This window comes from Rhineura floridana, chromosome 8 (genome assembly GCF_030035675.1).
Source record: "Rhineura floridana isolate rRhiFlo1 chromosome 8, rRhiFlo1.hap2, whole genome shotgun sequence".
In the NCBI taxonomy this organism is placed as follows: Eukaryota; Metazoa; Chordata; class Lepidosauria; order Squamata; family Rhineuridae; genus Rhineura; species Rhineura floridana.
Window position 1 is genome coordinate 25349638 of NC_084487.1, and position 19040 is coordinate 25368677.

Below are 19040 nucleotides of genomic sequence, written 5' to 3' on the forward strand. Positions count from 1 at the left end.
CCAATGTTAGAACAAGATGTTGGGCTAGATGGGCCGTTGGTCTGGTCCAGCAGGGCTCAGTTCTTATGTTCTTATCCTTAGCAGATAGTGAAGCAATTGTATATGGAGGTAGGGAAGGACATGTGGCAAGAGGAAGATAAATCTCATTTGGTCAAACAGAAATCCTCAGAAACTTTCTGGAGAACACATTATAAAGTGAAGATTAAAAGGAATTAAAAAAACCCAGACAGCACAATTTTTAAATAATTTTATAATTTCCTCATGAACTTAGTTTGTGAATAAAAAAGGAAAAAAACTGAACAAAAGTGTTTATATTATCAAGGCAAAGTTGAATATAACACAATTTCTTTGCAATTCATTATCCTGTCAGTAACATGACTCCATCAATAAGACACATACAAGCTGAAGGCAGCGTGCGCACTTGCATCACAGACATCTATTATCTCCCGCTGCTGCTCCTTCCAGAAGGAACTCAAAGTATGCCAGACTATATATGCAAAGCTCCTCTCCTCCTCTGTTAAAGTGCAACACATCACCTTCCAAGTAGTAAAATATCCCTTTCTGTAGTGTGTGTGTGTGGGGACTTCATACAAATTGTTTCTCCCTATGACAGCCCATTGTGCTGCGTTTATGAATAATTTGGTTAAAGCAGAACCTGGTGCTCTAATTTCAGCATGAGGTGAATCAGAGGGAAGTAGCAATGCTGTTTTGGCAGGGATGAAGGAACAGCATGTCTTGTCAGGTTTATGTTACATCAGCTTATAGCAGAATCTTCTAGATACAATCCCATTTACTTATATGGAACCTAAATAAGAACATGAACATTTGGTACGCATAAATACACTTAGGATCTAGCATACCAAAGATAGGGGACTAGCTGAGAGAAGCAAAACCTGTGATCTATTTGTATTTAGGAGGTGCCTGCTGAAACCAGTATTAAGCCAAATCTTGTGTTAACTAGGTAAAATGACTGACAGATGCTTGACCTCACCCTCAGCCATGAGTGGATGGAGAAAACCAAATTAAAGAAGTAATATCAATTAAACTTGCTTAACTTTTATATCCTTCATTAACAAGAAAGTCTCCAGGGTAAGACTACAGACCAACTGCAACAATTCCAATGTTTTCAGCTTTGATTCCAGCTGCAATAATGGTTAGTGAATTAAAGTAGATTGCAACACTGGAACATTAGTAGCCTCAGATTGAAAGGATGATCGATATTCCCAAAATTTACCAGGATTTTTAAAAAACTACATTCATGTATAATAATTTAAGATATGGCTAGTAGTAACAATAAATGTATTTATGCTATGCAGATTTATGATGGCCATATCCTTTAAAAGCAGAGTCAAAACATTCCATCTCAAAGGTGCAGAAAAGAATGGCAAGCCCTTTGTTGTAAGATTCTGAATGCACATTTTCAGAAGTGGGTACAGACAGAATAATCACACATAAACTGGAACTGACAAATGAAGGTGCATTTAGAAATACTAAGTATTATGTGTGTACAAAATAGGGACTAAGAGTGTGCAAAAATGCTGCAATGTATCCCTCCTATTTAATTTTGTAGTATTAAAGCCCCAGGAATACCGGCGGAAAATAGTAGCTGCTAGCAAAGAGTAGTTTGTAAGTCTGCCCCTTTCTATATTTGAAAGGTAGTCCATACATTATAAGTATTGGGAGAGGGATAAAGTCAGGAGTTAGTAATATTCCTAAGAAGGCCACATTGGTTTGGTCTTCCTTGGTCTGTCAAAGGCAATTGAAAGGTACCTTGAGACTAAAAAATCTACTTCCTTATAAAACTGGGAGGAGTTGTCCAGAACTTTGCCTTTTCATATTTTGAATTCCTTTGGATTATACACTTAATTTTTATATTTTTAAAACACAATTCTTTTCATTTCTACTTCTATGTTTTTTATTTAAAATTGGACAACAGACACATATTGTTGGTAACTGCCCCACCCAGAGGACCACACAGACAATAATTGACAAGTAGAGAACAAAACAGAAGAATTAAAATAAAAAAACCCTTCAAAAAGTCAAGGGGAAATACCAATGATGACAGGGTTACAGCACTCGCCACACACACTGAAAAAAAATCAGAATTCTTATGTTTACACTTTTGACACTAAAAAGTTTGGAATTTTCCTCCTCTTTTTAAAAAAGGTCAGTAGAGACGGCCATTTTGTTCAGAACGATAACGGCTTCCTCTATAAATGGAAAAAAGTTAAAAAATATTGTATTATAAAAACAGCACCTGCTGCACTGACAAGACTGGCATGAGAAGAGTTTGTCTTGTCAATTCTGGCAGCCCCAAGCCCCTCATTGCCTGATTTCTCTACACCACTACCTTTGGTGGGGCAGTGTTATTAAATCCAGAACGTTCTGCTTTTCATTTCTATTATCTCTTAGTTCTCTGAAGTAGCACCTTCTAATTCCAAGTGTTTTGACAAAAGCATACCCCATCTTCTTTTCACTTAAGAACCCATGTGAGGGTGCTAGCACAGGGGTATGAAATAGGAGGAAAATAGTGTTCCATTAAGTTATTGTTTCAGAGAAAGGAAATTTCTAAACAGAATACTCCCTGAATATTAGGATAGAGAGAAGAGATGCCTAAAACTCCCATACAATATATATTTATATAAGTACAACAATCTTCCAAAATACACTGAAAATTTCACATGCAGGATCGTCTAGGGAGGTTTCCCCTATTGTACACAGCATTTGATGGCACACACCAGTCTCATTTCCTTCAGTTTGGGATTTTCAGAGAGAGTTTGGTGTTTCTGAGTGAAAATGACAGCCAAGGGCAGTCATTGTAACAGACCAAACATTAATATAAATATATTAACTAGGATGTACCTCTCAGTAGTTCTTTCTTTGAACATTAGTAGCTAATGTCACTGTGCAATTCTGAGGTTGGAATGGCATTTATTATAACCTTGTTTAACCTGGGTTTGATAGCATTGGAATGTGAATGTGGATTCCTTGGTATCATTAAGAAGTCCAATTAGGATGTCAAGAAATTAGCTGGATTTTCCAGGGAGCTATTAGTAACAGCACCAAATTAAGATGAACTGTTTCACTACTCCCTCTATAGGGGGTTCCTGCAGTTTGGTAAACACCTTTTGAGGCATTACAAATTAGCATCTTTATAGCTTGAAGTAGTAACAACACATTCCTTAAAAACAACCAAGCCTTGTTAGAATCCAGCAACGAAACTCTATTACCACAGCTAGTGTAAACAAAAGATTTGGAATTCACTGATAAGAGGCTATTTTTGAAAACTGGACTGAGGAACAAGGAAGGTGAGAATGGATACTTTTGCAGCATAGCTGTCCAGAGCGGTATCTTCTGCACATGGGTGGTGCATCTTACTCATATCAGATATGGCAGAAATAAAAATGTATGAGAGCTGTGATAGTGTAGTCACAGTCAGATTGTCCATACGTCCATGAATGCTTTGGACCTGTGCATTTTCTACCTCATATTGGAGACAATGTTAACCAGATTCACTAGTCAGTCAACTATCTCGGACTCTTCTGTTCAGGGAAACAAATTGAAGCAGGCCATGTTCAACAACAGCTCATGGCCAACAGCTTGCATTTAAGGCTCCACAGCTCCTACAGACATACGGGGAGACAGGACCTCTATCCAAACGGCATCAAGGAGATTATCTGCAATGGTTCACTGCTGATAAAGTCAGGTCATTGTTCCAAGATAAGATCTTGTTTGCTCTCTCCCTGTCTCTCAAAGCACTTTACTGGGGGATTAGATCAGACTTTTACTGAGGGCTTAGATCAGGCATTAGGGTGGCAGGACTTTGAGCTCATGGAATGGGGTGGAAAAGTTGTGTGTGTGGTGGTGGGATAAGAGAGAAGTTGAAAGAGATGCAGACTTCAGACTTGGAGGGAGAGGGCTTCAAGCAGCAGGGGTGCTGCTGCGTGACAAATACCAAATGGCCAGAGTGGGAACTGGTTCCGCTTCCTCCTCACCCAGAGAACATGCTAGGAGTAGAACGTAAACAATGGGCTTTATCACAGTTTCAATGGAGTGGGCCCTGTACACACTTCTCTGGGAATGGCATCTGCTGAAGCAGATCCTGTTTTTTGTAGTAGCACAGCCACATGGTGGCAGCTGAGTTAAAGGCTCCAAATATACTGGCATGGTGAACTGTGATTTATATGCAGCGCTATAAGCACATGGGGATGAAGGATCAGCCACAAGCCACTATCTCTGACTATCTCCCCTCCCCAGTTTCAGCAAAGCCCCTGTCTTCGCCCCCAAAAGCCACTATCAAGGAGCATCTGGGTAAGAGGTTTACAAGAAGCAGTCGGTCAACCACTGATAAGGAAAATTCCACAGCTTCTCCCACAGAGAGAGTGGATTGTTTTACAGCAGGGAACAAGGGCAGCTGGAGACCTGACCATATAACTTAACAGGATAGCCTGGGAGTGGTGGTGGGAAGATGTTGGGTCTGAAGGCTGAGATGGTTTTACAGGCAGCATTAAATTTCTACAGTGAGTAATTAGCGATGAAGAAGAAAAAGCTAGAAGGGAAAATTCAAAACAGCAGCTCCTATCAAAATGTGCTGACTCAAAACAATAGGGGCAAAGGCGCGGCTCTGCTATGAGGCATGGTTTAATGGTATGTACAGTCACTGTCTACATGACTTCCGGTAAAGGCAATTTCAACCTTGAGAACATTCAAGTCCCCCTTCCCTGCTCACTTTATGACAAAAAGCACCTACCGCAGGCTATTAATGCCATCAGCTTGAAAACTACCATTCAAGATCTCCAAAGTCCTGAATCGGCTAAGACAGCAACATGAATCCCTCATTAGGAAGCCCACTGGAAAAACATTGTTTGCCATTCAAAGCCAATCTTACTCCTACTGTATCTCCTTTCTGAGGCTTTCCCCCAGATTCCCTCTCCTGAACCTGCTAACGAAAGGAAGAAACTGAGCATCTTCAAGCATTTGGCATTGGGTGGCCTTTCATATTCAAAGGCAGACATTATATTTTTAAAATGTAATAATAATAAAGGTTTCACAGTGTGGCCTGAAGACTCGCAATTCGATAACAGAGGCTTCTAAATGCTTTCAACCAAAAGCGTTTAGAACTCCCTTTCTAGGCTAGGAGTGGAGCTGGCATGCATGCCTGGAGGTGTTGGGGGTAGTGCATGCAGCCCTTTCCCCCCCTCCATGGGTTGAAAATTGCAATGACTGAATAGTAACTTTTGCTTTATAGAAATTCATATTTAGAAAATGATGTCATAGAATCTGGGTTGCCAGATTTGAAGGGGAAAAATACACTTGAAGGGGAGAAAGCCGATGCTAGTGAAGAGAGACCTTAAATATGAGCTTAGTGTTTTTCGAAGGAGCCTCTGAAGAAAAACAAGAAAAAGGCTTAAGAGAGAGCATCTGTCTTATGAATTTGGAATTCATTAGCATATCCATGTATAAAATGCTTAAGCTGAAAAAGCCAAGCATGATGACTAAGACAGTCATTATAGAGGCAAACAAGTCAGGAAAGCACTTTAAGGATCAGTGATCTTTCCTCTTACGGCATTAAGTCCCAATTCCTTTCTCTTTTCTCTCCTCTAAGAGGTTCTTTTAATCTTGAAATCTGCAAGAAGAAACTTCAGAAACAGTTCCTCTAAGGAAGAAAGCTGAGGAAGAAAGCAGAGTTCTGCTTTGGTGAATGCCAAAGCATAAATTTGCACTGCCCAGAGCAAAACTATTTTTTCACCATTAGTGCAAAACACATAAATAGTCAGATTCCTATTCAACTTGTGAATTTGGATATGTTAACAGGATGCCATTTAGAGAAGCTATTTTGGGTTTACTCATCTTTAGCAGGTGCTAGGGAAGGTTCAACAGTAGGGGTGAGCATATTTAGTCCTCTGCAACTGGGAATAGCTTAAGTAACTTCCTAAGAAATCAGAAATGGATAAAAAGAGAAGTCAAAGCATAAAGACAGCACTCTTCAAATGAGAATGCAAGATATATAGAAAAGGTATGATGCTAAGTTTTGTCAGAAGACCAAGAAACTCGGCTCAAGAAAACATAGGAACACAGTATCTGCCTTATACCAAGTCATGTAGTTCGACCGGCAGCAGCTCTCCAGGTTTCAGGCAGCAGCCTTTGGCAGCCCTGCCTGGAGACACCAGGGATTGAACCTATGCCCTTTTGCATGCAAAGCAAGTGCTCTACCGCTGAGCTATAGCCCTTCCCCAACAGCCACACACATTTCATAGCCCACTTGGTAAACAAACGTGAAACTTACAATAGGCAGAACAACAGAGAAATCACAACTTTAACTGTAATTACCACAGAGAACAAGGAATTTATCCTCCCCTCCTTGTAATAACTTACCCTTTTAGGGTAAAACTCCTGTGTAGACATAGGCAGCACATCTTGAGCTAGCTAAACTGAAGCTGGCCAACTGTGGGCTAGTATCACAGCAAACTCAGCTTCCCCCATAAATGAAGGTAGGCCAACGTTTTTTACTAATCTAAAAAATAAAATCAAGGCAAGTGTTCCCCTGCCATCATTTTAAGAAACACCAGAACGAGCTGTATCCAATATATTGCCACTTTCATGCTTATTGGACTCATCAAATTTCGGAGCAGACGTATCCAAAAGCCAACAGGAAAGGTAACTGGGAAGCATATTCCAAAGTAGAAAGGCAGTGAGAAGATGAATGCACACATAATTTAGTATTTATAGACTGGAAGAGCTGAGATACCAGTTTAGGTTCATTTCTTTCTGTTTATAAAAAGGTGCACCAAAGGTTTCTCGGATTTTTCCCACTCCCCCTTCTCCATCCTCACGACTCCTTGGACTGACTGGGCTTGGCCCCCGGGCATGCTGCTGCAGGGGGAACTAGCACTGGGTTTCGGTCATGATGACTCTTCAAGTGCATTGACAACTTGCTCTAGGATGTCAGGGCAGTGATCAGCTATTTGCTGTAGAATGGCATTGGCAAACTCTTGCAGCTCTGCGCTGTCCCTCTCACCCTTTTCTAGCTCATCCTGAAGCTGCAAAAAAAAGAAGGACAGAATTAACACATGCTTGCATATTAAGATGTCATTTCAGGAATCGGCCCTCAGTCTGGCCTCCAAATGTATACCGAACAGGGAACTGCAGTCAACCTCAGCTCCTTGGTAAGCATACCTGTGTGATAATATTTATTTATTACTCCATTTCTTACCATGGTTGAGTTTGCAAATGTGTATTGCATTCATAACCGAAAATGCAATAAATGAAATGGCCCAAACACTCTTTGTACCAGAGTGCTCACCAGAGCTTGGAAGATTACTTTTAAAAAGTAATAAATTACAGTTACAATTACTTGGGAAAAAAGTAGTAATTACAGTTACAATTACAATTGTTCTGAAAGTAACTGATTACTTTTTCTCAAAAGTAATCACTACAATTACATTTCAGTTACTTTTTTTAAAAAATGCCTACAAGGTGCTGGCCTTGGCTGCTTCACATCTAAGTAGCCTAAAACAATATTAAAACTAAACACACACACACAGGGGGTAGTAGAAGGGTTCGAATCCCCATAGCCATGAAGCTCACTGGGTGACCTTGGGCCAGTCACTGCCTCTCATGAAAACCCTATTCATAGGGTCACCATAAGTCGGAATCAACTTGAAGGCAGTACATTTATTTTTTTATTTTGAAGATGATTATGATAATGCAGCATTTCAAATTAATTCTGTATGACAAGCATTCCATGCCAAGCTTGGAAAACCAAGGAGAAGGTATAAAATGTAGGCAAAAATACTTTTGACAAAATGCCATTTATCCTTTATATCTATATCTATAATTAACAATACAGCTGAATGATGTATGTAAAGTATTTTTTCTCTTTCCCTTTTTTATTAGTATTTTAGTACTACTGCTAAAGTTCTGATGAAAGAATAAAGCATTCATTAGCCAAATTCAAATGGTTAGAACACATCACATAAATTCCACTGAAGTTGGAGTTTTTGCCATAGAAAAGGCAAAAAATACATACCCTATGATAGCCCAATAGACAATCAGAACTAATATAAAACCCTATTGCTTCTCATTTGCAAATGTTGCAAGATCTAAGGTAACTCTAGATCATGTGAGTTCAGGTGATGCATGTTATGTAAATCTGTATAGATATTAGCAGAGATTGTCAACAGTCTGAGATGTGTGTGTGCCAATGTGTGCATTTACCTAAGTGGCAGGCTTTTACCCTGCACTGAGATCACTGAGACTTAAGACTTAGTAAAATAAGAAAAGCTATTTTATTTATAGAAATACATAGTAGATAGGAAAGGCATACCTAGTTCTAACTAACTTGGAGGCGCAACACTCAGGTTTGGGAGCTGCCCTCCTGGCTCAGGAGGGAGAGAGCAGAGACAAAGGTGTCTCCTCTCTCTTGGATTACTTTATTGCTTAACTGCATTCTGTGTTTGCCTCTGTAATTCTCACTTTTTTTTACCCACTGTTTGAATGTCTTTTGGGAATGCCTACTGATTATTTGTTATCATTTTGGGCTGATTACCTTCAGCTATTATCTCACCAAAGTTGCATACACATGACAGATTTAAAGCACATTTCCACCTCCACCCCAAAAAAGAATCCTGGGAACTGTAGTTTGTTACGGGTGCTGGGAATTGTAGCTCTGTGAGGAGTAAACTACAGTCCCCAAGATTCTTGGGGAAAAGCCATGTGCTTACATGTATGGTGTCTACTGGGAGACTCTTACGGATTGATTCTATACTCCCAGAAGTAAATCCTATTTACTGCTATGGGAATTACTTCCAAGTAAGTATGCTTGGAATTGCAGCTTTTAGGTCATGCTTAATAGCCACCTTGTATCAAACTGAACAGTTTCCAATCAGATTTAAATACTAACCACTTAAACTGGTCAGTGTCAGCTCTACACTGCATCAGCAGTGTCAGGGGGGGCTGGAAATTCCTGAGTCTTTGGCAGGGAAGGAAAGTCCTTAGCCAGCAGTCGGGTTGTAAATCTGCCAGGCCTATCCGAAGCGTACTTGCCGAGTCAGAAGTCCAGAAGCGAGGTCAGTGGAGGTCCGGGATCAATTGCCAAGGAGGTCAGTCAAAGAGATGCTGCAGGGAAACTAGGTCTACACAAAGCCACGCCTGACGTTGCAGTCACCAACAAGCTGCAGCCAAAGTGTGCCTTATAAAGAGCAGGATGGACAGCAGGTGTGAGCCCTCAGCGTTTCGGCCTTAAGGAGACAGGCCTGCCGCTCTTCTGCCTGACCTTCTGCTGTCTACGTTCTGCAGGTGAGGGGGGAGTATCCTGTTCACTGTCTGTGTCTGGCTGCAGGGCCTCTGCTGTCCCTGGGGTGCTCTGCAGCTGAGGGGCAGAAGAAGCTGGATTCTCAGGAGGCTCCTCCCTGTCTCCTTCTGAGTCTGCTGCTCCTGGGTCTGCTGCTGTTACTTCCGAGTCGTCCTCATCTGAGGAGTCCTCTGATGGGGCCATGACACCATCCCCCTCCCCACGACCAACCCTCCGCCTCCCGCCGGGGCCCGGCTTATCCGGGTAGCGCTGGTGGAAGCGCCGGACCAGACGAGGGGCATGCACCTGCGCCACATCTTCCCATGAGCGTTCCTCAGGGCCGTACCCCTGCCAGTCTATGAGGTACTGGAGGCAGTCCCGATGCCTCCGGGAGTCCAGGATCTGCGCCACTTCGAATTCCTCTTCCCCATTGACTTGTATCGGTGGTGGGGCCAGCGGTTTACTACTCAAGGGGTGAGGTGGGAGAGCGGGAGTCAGCAGTGATCTATGGAAGACAGGGTGAATGCGGAAGGAGGCAGGGAGTTGGAGCCGGAATGCCCCCGGGTTAATCTGCTGGGTGATCCGGAAGGGACCTACGTTCCGAGCCTCCAGCTTGTGAGACGGACGTTGTGAACGCAGGAATTTGGTTGAGAGCTATACCCGGTCCCCTACCTTCAGCGGCGGGCCTGGTTGGCGGTGGCGATCTGCAAAGCGCTTATACGTGTCCTTGGCCTGCTCCAGCTGCTCCTTCAGGACGGCCTGCAGGGCCTGCAACTCCTGCAGCATGACATCCGCAGTGGGGACCGGCGACGGGGGTCGCACTGAGGGGAAGAATCGGGGGTGGTAGCCGTAGGAGGCAAAGAACGGGGTCTGGCGCATGGAGGCATGCACGGAGTTATTATATGCGAACTCTGCCAGCGGTAACAGATCCACCCAATTGTCCTGTTGGAAGCAGGTGTAACACCGCAGGTATTGTTCGACGGTGGCGTTGGTACGTTCTGTTTGTCCATCTGATTGAGGGTGGTGGGCGGAGGACAAGTGGATCTGGCCGTGCAGGGCCTGAAACAGGGCCTGCCAGAACCGGGCGGTGAACTGGGCTCCTCGGTCAGAGATCAGGTGGTCGGGGAGGCGGAAAACCTGGGTCAAGAACAGTTGCGCAGTTTCTGGGGCAGAGGGTAGGCCGGCACAGGGGAAGAAATGGGCCATCTTGGTGAACAGGTCTACGACTACGAGGATGGTGGTCATTCCCCGGGAGGCCGGTAAGTCCGTGATAAAATCCAGGGAGACCGAGTGCCAGGGCCCGGGGGGGGTAGGCAGTGGGAGCAGGAGCCCCGGGGGCTTGCCAGGGTGGCTCTTGGCTCGCTGGCAGGTATCACAGGCCGCTACATAGTCCTTGACGTCCGCTTGGACCCGGGGCCACCAGAAATCCCGTAGGACCAGGTGGAGGGTTTTATACGTTCCAAAATGCCCTGCCGGCTGGCTGTCATGGCAGAGGTGGAGCACCTCTCCCCGCAGAGCTCCCGGGGGAACGTACAACCGGTTCCGGTGATACAAGAGGCCCTGCTGCAAGGCAAAGGGGCTGTCCCGGGCGGGCATCCCTGACTGGAGCTCTCGCTGCTGGGCCAGGGCGTAGGGGTCCTTTTGCTGCTGTTCCTGCACCCGGTCCAGGAGGGGTTGTGGCTGGTGGGTAGCGGCGAAGTTCTCTGGGCGAAGAATTGGGCAAAGGGGGCGATCGACCTGCTCGGCTCGGTATTCTGGCTTGCGAGAGAGCGCGTCTGCTAGGGTGTTTCGGCGGCCAGGGAGGTAGGTGACCGTGAACTGGAACCGGGAGAAAAACAGGGACCACCGGATCTGGCGTTGGTTCAGCCGTCGGGCGCTTTGCAGGTGCTCCAGGTTTCGGTGGTCTGTTCGTACCTGGACCGGATGGCGTGCCCCTTCCAGGAGATGACGCCAGGTCTCGAAGGCTACTTTGATGGCCAGTAACTCCTTCTCCCAAATGGTGTAGTTCTGTTCCGAAGCGTTGAGTTTCCGGTAGTGGAACGCACAGGGGAGCAGGGACTGCTTGCTCCCCACCGGCTGAAGTAGGACCGCTGCCACTGCCTTATCCGATGCATCGGCCTCCACTATGTAAGGTCGGGTAGGGTCGGGTTGCTGGAGGATGGGTTCAGATGTAAAGGCGTGTTGGAGGCCCCGGAAGGCCTGTTGAGCGGCCTCAGTCCAAACAAACTTCTCTTTGCCTCGAAGCAGGTCTGATATGGGCGTGGTGAGTTCGGAGAAGTGGGAGATGAACCGGCGGTAATAGTTGGCGAAGCCCAAGAAGCGCTGCACATCTTTGGGGCTTCGCGGAGCTGCCCAGTGGAGGATGGTCTCAATTTTGGCGGGGTCCATCTGGATACCCGAGGGCGAGATCCGATGGCCTAGGAAATCCAAGGTCGTGAGGTCAAAGGCGCATTTTTCGAGCTTGGCGAAGAGGTGGTGCTCCCGCAGGCGCTGCAGCACCGCTTGAACGTGCTCCTTATGTTCCGAGGGGTTCCGTGAGTAGATCAGGATGTCATCCAAGTAGATCACCAGGAAGCGGTCTAGGAGGTCCCGGAAGATGTCGTTCATGAAGTGCTGGAAGACGGCAGGAGCGTTGCACAAGCCAAACGGCATCACGGTGTACTCAAGGTGCCCATAACGGGTGCGGAAGGCCGTCTTCCACTCATCGCCCTCCCGCATACGCACCAGGTTGTAGGCCCCTCTCAGGTCTAGTTTGGTGAAAATGCGAGCGCCCCGCAGCCGCTCTAACAGTTCTTGGATCAGGGGCAGAGGGTAGCGATTCCGAACTGTAATCTGGTTGAGGGCGCGGTAGTCATTGCACAGCCGGAGTTCCCCACATTTCTTTTTGACAAAAAGGACAGGGGCGGCTGCAGGGGACGTGGAAGGGCGAATGAACCCTCAGCGCAGGTTCTTGTCGAGGAACTCTCTGAGGGCTGCCAGTTCGGGTTCTGACAGGGAATAAAGCCGGCCCACGGGAATCTTGGCTCCGGGGAGCAGGGCAATGGGACAGTCGTAAGGACGATGGGGCGGCAACTGGTCTGCCTCTTGCCAAACACATCCGCGAACTCCTGGTACTGTTCTGGTAAGGCCTTGGGCACGGAGCTTGCCTCCTGGGTCATCAGGATGCGCTCCTTCGGCCTCCAGCAGTTGGCTTGGCAATAGGGGGATCCGAGGGTCAGTTGGCCCGTGGACCACTGGATGATGGGGTCATGCCGCTGGAGCCATGCCAGGCCCAGCACGACCGGGAAGTGGGGTGCGGCAGCCAGGTAGAACTGGAGGCTTTCCTCGTGCTCCCCCAGGGCCATGTCGAGCGGCACTGTCTCCTGTACTACAGGGCCCGAGGTGAGAAGCCGGCCATCAATAGTCTCCACCAGGAGGGGGCGGTGAATGGGTTGACCAGGAACCCGGTGGAGCTTGGCAAAGGACACGTCCATAAAATTGCTGGTGGATCCTGAGTCCAGCATGGCGGGTACTTGTAGGGTCCCCCTTCCGGGGACTGTCAGTGCGATCAACACGGTCAGATGCTTGGGCGGTGAGGAACTGAGGTGGCGGGCCCCTTGAACCATGAGGCTCAGGGGCCTGTGAAGGCCGGGGCATGGGCGTTTCCTGAGGCACGGGCTGTGGGTCGTTTCGCGGAACACTGGGCTGCAAAATGTCCCGGGGCCCCGCAATACAGGTAGAGGCCCTGTTGCCGGCGTTGCAGCTTTTCGGCCGCAGAGAGACGTGGCCGAACCCCTCCCAGCTGCATCGGTTCTGCCGGGGGTGTAGGGTCCTTGCCGACAGGCTCCAAGGGCCCAGCCACTGGGGCTGATGCTCTGTAGACTGGCCGGGGTCGGTTGGCAGCACGCCTGCTTTCCAGCCTCACATCAATCTGGAGACACAGGCGTATGAGGGCTTGCAGGGTTCCAGGGCGCTCCACCGTAGCTAGCTCATCCGACAGCCCCTCCTGAAACTGGTCCATGAGAGCGGCTTCGTTCCAGCCCAGGGTTTGTTGCAATAGACGAAAGTCTGTTACATATTCCCCCAAGGGGCGTCGGCCTTGCCGCAGCCTGCGTATCCGGCGGTTGGCTGTGGCAGATTGGACTGGGTCCTCGAACATAGCCTTCAGTTCTCTGGTGAAGGCGGCTAGGTCGTTGAACACGGGGCTCCGCTCGAGGAGCAGGGGCGTGGCCCATCTAGCTGCCGCCCCGGTGCAGAGGTTAATCAAGAATCCCACCCGGGTCTTATCATCTGGGAAGGCCTCTGGGCGTAACTCCATGAAGAGCTGGGCCTGGGCCAAGAAGGCTGAGAGCTGGTCGGAAGCCCCAGTAAATTTCTCTGGGAGAGTCACAGGGCACTTGGCTCTCCCTGTAGGGAGAGGGGGTGGGGCTGCTGCTAGCTGGGTTTGCAAGCCTTGGACGGCCAACAGCAGCTGGTCTACTTGTGAGCGCAGGAGCAAGTTTTCCTGCTGGAGTTGCTCCATGGTCAGCACTTCCCCCACTCCTTTGTTGCTTGCTTTGTTTGGGCTGACTGCAAACTGTCAGCTCTACACTGCATCAGCAGTGTCGGGGGGGCTGGATTCTCAGGAGGCTCCTCCATGTCTCCTTCTGAGTCTGCTGCTCCTGGGTCTGCTGCTGTTACTCCCAAGTCGTCCTCATCTGAGGAGTCCTCTGACGGGGCCATGACAGTCAGAGTGTCATTCCCTCTATTTCTGAAGCTCAGGCTGGAAGCGTTGTTGCTTATGTAGCCATGGTATCACCATCCATACCACACATAATAAGGAGTATTAGTGGGCAAGAGGGAACCCCAAGTGTTGCAGAATACAAAAAAGTGAGAGAGAAAACAGAAAGGGGATGACTCCCAAAACAGCCCAAATGAGTACTGAGAATGCTCTGTTATGAAATGCTCAGTGGCTGTGTGAGTGAGTGTGTGTGTGTGTGTGAGTGAGTGAGTGTGTGTGTGTGTGTGTGCGTGCGTGCGTGAGAGAGAGAGAGAGAGAGAGAGAGAGAGAGAGGTCTCAGCTAACAGAAAATTATAGAATAGTAGAGTTGGAAGGAACCTTTAAGGTCATCGAGTCCACACCCCTGCTCAATGCAGGAATCCAAGTTAAAGCACACCTGACAGGCCAATTCCCCCCACAGAACTCCAGTCACAGAATTGTCTGAGAAGAGGGGCTGACTGTTAAACCACTCTGGACATTGGAGCTCTGTCGGGAGAATAGGAGTCTCCTAATAACACTCAGCACCCGTCACAAACTACACTTGCCAGGATTCTTTGGGGGAAGTCATGACTGTTTAAAGTGGCATAAATGTCTGGCGTGGGTGTGGCCAGAAGGTCATCCAGCGAGTTCATGGCTGTGGTAAGATATGAACTCAGAACGTCCCAGCTGCACCCAGCATGGAACTACACTTTCAGCAGCAAATACCAGAAAACCAACTAAATGTGTGCTGTCAATGTGCAAAGCATTTGCTGGGGTGCATTTGGGTAGGTGAAGCAGGAGATAGATGGAAGGGGCTGTTTTCCATGCCTGCCACTTTACCAGTGCAATGCCCCATGTTTTTCCTTATTGACCTCCATCAGCTAGGGAAAAGTGGCCAGGGAAGGGGTTGCAGATAAAAAGTTTCAGCAGCAAATTACCACCTCTCATCACTTCTCCCTAACGAAATGCCCCCCACATCAGTAGCAGACACCAGCAGGAAAGTTCTTTTTTGAGTTGTAATTCAGCTCTCATTCTGTTAATTCCCAAACTACACCAGTTGTCATTTTGACCTACATGCATAGGGAGAAAGACAGTGTAAAGGGTGTGCACAAGGGGGAGGGGATGACAAAGGATTTAGGACTTAAAGATTTAATATTCCATGAGTAGAAAAAAATACCCTATGCAAATGTCTATATTATTGCAGAAAAGTTCAGTTCTACATATGTTTCCCAACTTTTCCTCAAGCACAACTGTTTTTGAGATAAGTCTTATTCTCTCTTGCCCTTCACCAAAAAGCCATGTTAGTTGTCCAGTATGTGAAATGACTGCAAGCAGGTGCAGCACAAGACATTTTGCTACTTATTTATTTATTTATTTACTTGAAGCAGAAGAGCAAATGGTGCCCTGCCCCCAAGTCAAGGTCATAGTACCATAGCTTGAAAAGTTATGTTGGCATTTGAGGCAGAAAATCTCACAAGCACCTCTTCCTGACAGTAAATATACAACAACCAAAAATTAAAATAGCTAATAATTTGTTGCATGGTGCCCCAAATTAGTTGCTTGGGGTAGTCATCTCTTGCTGCCTAGTGAGAGTCGCTCTATGAGAGGCACATAACTGAAGCAAAACACACAAACAGAAGTATGAGACTGCACCTACCTCCTAGTCTCTTGCCAGTTCCCAATTTTCACCCTCTCTGGAGGGGTGCAAGGACAAGCGGAGGGTATGCAAAGAGGGTGCAAGGACAAGTGGAAGGGATGCAAAGAGGGTGCAAGGACAAGCGGAGGGGATGCAAAGAGGGTGCAAGGACAAGCGGAGGGGATGCAAAGAGGGTGTAAGGACAAGCGGAGGGGATGCAAAGAGGGTGCAAGGGCAAGCGGAGGGGATGCAGAGAAGGTGCAAGGACAAGAACATAAAAACCAACAACAAAAAAATTCTATAAATACATTCAAAGCAGGAGACCATCTAGGGAGGCGATTGGACCCTTGGATGATAAGGGAGTCAAAGGTGTACTAAAGAACGATAAGGAGATTGCAGAGAAGCTAAATGAATTCTTTGCATCTGTCTTCACAGTGGAAGATATAGGGCAGATCCCTGAACCTGAACTAACATTTGCAGGAAGGGATTCTGAGGAACTGAGACAAATAGTGGTAACGAGAGAGGAAGTTCTAGGCTTAATGGACAATATAAAAACTGACAAATCACCGGGCCCGGATGGCATCCACCCAAGAGTTCTCAAAGAACTCAAATGTGAAATTGCTGATCTGCTAACTAAAATATGTAACTTGTCCCTCGGGTCCTCCTCCGTGCCTGAGGACTGGAAAGTGGCAAATGTAACGCCAATATTCAAAAAGGGATCCAGAGGGGATCCCAGAAATTACAGGCCAGTTAGCTTAACTTCTGTCCCTGGAAAACTGGTAGAAAGTATTATTAAAGCTAGATTAACTAAGCACATAGAAGAACAAGCCTTGCTGAAGCACAGCCAGCATGGCTTCTGCAAGGGAAAGTCCTGTCTCAGTAACCTATTAGAATTCTTTGAGAGTGTCAACAAGCATATAGATCGAGGTGATCCAGTGGACATAGTGTACTTAGACTTTCAAAAAGCGTTTGACAAGGTACCTCACCAAAGACTTCTGAGGAAGCTTAGCAGGCATGGAATAAGAGGAGAGGTCCTCTTGTGGATAAGGAATTGGTTAAGAAGCAGAAAGCAGAGAGTAGGAATAAACGGACAGTTCTCCCAATGGAGGGCTGTAGAAAGTGGAGTCCCTCAAGGATCGGTATTGGGACCTGTACTTTTCAACTTGTTCATTAATGACCTAGAATTAGGAGTGAGCAGTGAAGTGGCCAAGTTTGCTGACGACACTAAATTGTTCAGGGTTGTTAAAACAAAAAGGGATTGTGAAGAGCTCCAAAAAGATCTCTCCAAACTGAGTGAATGGGCGGAAAAATGGCAAACGCAATTCAATATAAACAAGTGTAAAATTATGCATATTGGAGCAAAAAACTTAATTTCACATATACGCTCATGGGGTCTGAACTGGCGGTGACCGACCAGGAGAGAGACCTCGGGGTTGTAGTGGACAGCACGATGAAAATGTCAACCCAGTGTGCGGCAGCTGTGAAAAAGGCAAATTCCATGCTAGCAATAATTAGGAAAGGTATTAAAAATAAAACAGCCGATATCATAATGCCGTTGTATAAATCTATGGTGCGGCCGCATTTGGAATACTGTGTACAGTTCTGGTCGCCTCATCTCAAAAAAGATATTATAGAGTTGGAAAAGGTTCAGAAGAGGGCAACCAGAATGATCAAGGGGATGGAGCGACTCCCTTATGAGGAAAGGTTGCAGCATTTGGGGCTTTTTAGTTTAGAGAAAAGGCGGGTCAGAGGAGACATGATAGAAGTGTATAAAATTATGCATGGCATTGAGAAAGTGGATAGAGAAAAGTTCTTCTCCCTCTCTCATAATACTAGAACTCGTGGACATTCAAAGAAGCTGAATGTTGGAAGATTCAGGGCAGACAAAAGGAAGTACTTCTTTACTCAGCGCATAGTTAAACTATGGAATTTGCTCCCACAAGATGCAGTAATGGCCACCAGCTTGGACGGCTTTAAAAGAAGATTAGACAAATTCATGGAGGACAGGGCTATCAATGGCTACTAGCCGTGATGGCTGTGCTGTGCCACCCTAGTCAGAGGCAGCATGCTTCTGAAAACCAGTTGCCGGAAGCCTCAGGAGGGGAGAGTGTTCTTGCACTCGGGTCTTGCTTGCGGGCTTCCCCCAGGCACCTGGTTGGCCACTGTGAGAACAGGATGCTGGACTAGATGGGCCACTGGCCTGATCCAGCAGGCTCTTCTTATGTTCTTAGCGGAGGGGGTGCAGAGAAGGTGCAAGGACAAGCGGATGGGATGCAGAGAGGGTGCAAGGACAAGCGGAGGAGATGCAAAGAGGGTGCAAGGACAAGCGGAGGAGATGCAAAGAGGGTGCAAGGACAAGCAGAGGGGATGCAAAGAGGGTGCAAGGACAAGCGGAGGGGGTGCAGAGAAGGTGCAAGGACAAGCGGAGGGGATGCAAAGAGGGTGCAAGGACAAGCAGAGGGGATGCAAGGACAAGCAGAGGGGATGCAAGGACAAGCAGAGGGGATGCAAGGACAAGCAGAGGGGATGCAAGGACAAGCAGAGGGGATGCAAGGACAAGCAGGGGGTGCCAGGAAGAGCAGAGGGGGCGGGCGAGCAGGCTGAGGGAGGCAGGACGAGCGGGGGGGCAGGGAGAGTAGGCTGGAAAGGGTAACACATACACTCACCTCCACAGCTCTTCACTTCCATTCTGCTGCTTCTGCCTTCTACTCCTCCTTGCCCTCCAGCTCTGTCTCTCTCCACTTCCTCCCTCGTGCCTCCATAGAGCACGAGGGAAGAGCTAAACAGCGCAGAAGCCCAGTTTGAGGCACATATCTTTCCTCCACCATTCCACCAATCACAGCAGCAGATGATTTCCCCTGCTTCCCCCCCAGTAACGTCCAAATGTAACGCAAAAAAGTTACATTTGCAGCTCAAAAATAATGAAATTACCACTCGTTCTGTTACATACAAAATGTAACGAAGTTACCCACTCGTTATGCAAAATAGTAACAAATTACAAGTAACTCGTTATTTCTAACGAGTTACTTCCAAGCTCTGGTGCTCACATCTGGAAGGATCTAGGCTGAAGCACAAAACGTAGGTATGCATTTCACTAAGGCTGCTGGTTGTTTCATATTCGGGAAAAAAAAACTATTTTGCAGATGTTGTGCTGCAATGTAGAGATCAGGCAACTCTAGCTTTTGATGGTGCATGCAAAAGCATTCTGAACGATGCTGCAGAGATTACCCTTCCTTGATTTATCTTCATGCTATTAAAGACATGTGGTCTTAAAAGTATGAATGATCCTTCCCCTTGAATATGCATTATCCGATGAGTGCTCCCTTTGAGGAGAGGAAGACACTTATGCTGGCTGGCATCCACACACTTCTCATGGTACACAGTTTTTTATGTCA

General features: G+C 46.9%; 1 protein-coding gene across 6 annotated transcripts in view; it reads right to left on the bottom strand.

Moving 5' to 3' along the window:
- Positions 1 to 263: 263 nt before the first annotated feature.
- Positions 264 to 19040, bottom strand: part of ERC1 (ELKS/RAB6-interacting/CAST family member 1) — a 319311-nt gene continuing 300534 nt past the window's right edge. For all 6 annotated transcript variants that reach the window (XM_061638638.1, XM_061638637.1, XM_061638636.1 and 3 more), the window contains one exon: positions 264 to 7040. In XM_061638638.1, the coding sequence (XP_061494622.1) occupies positions 6903 to 7040 (138 nt within the window). In that variant the 3' untranslated portion in view covers positions 264 to 6902. The remainder of the gene's footprint in view (positions 7041 to 19040) is intronic.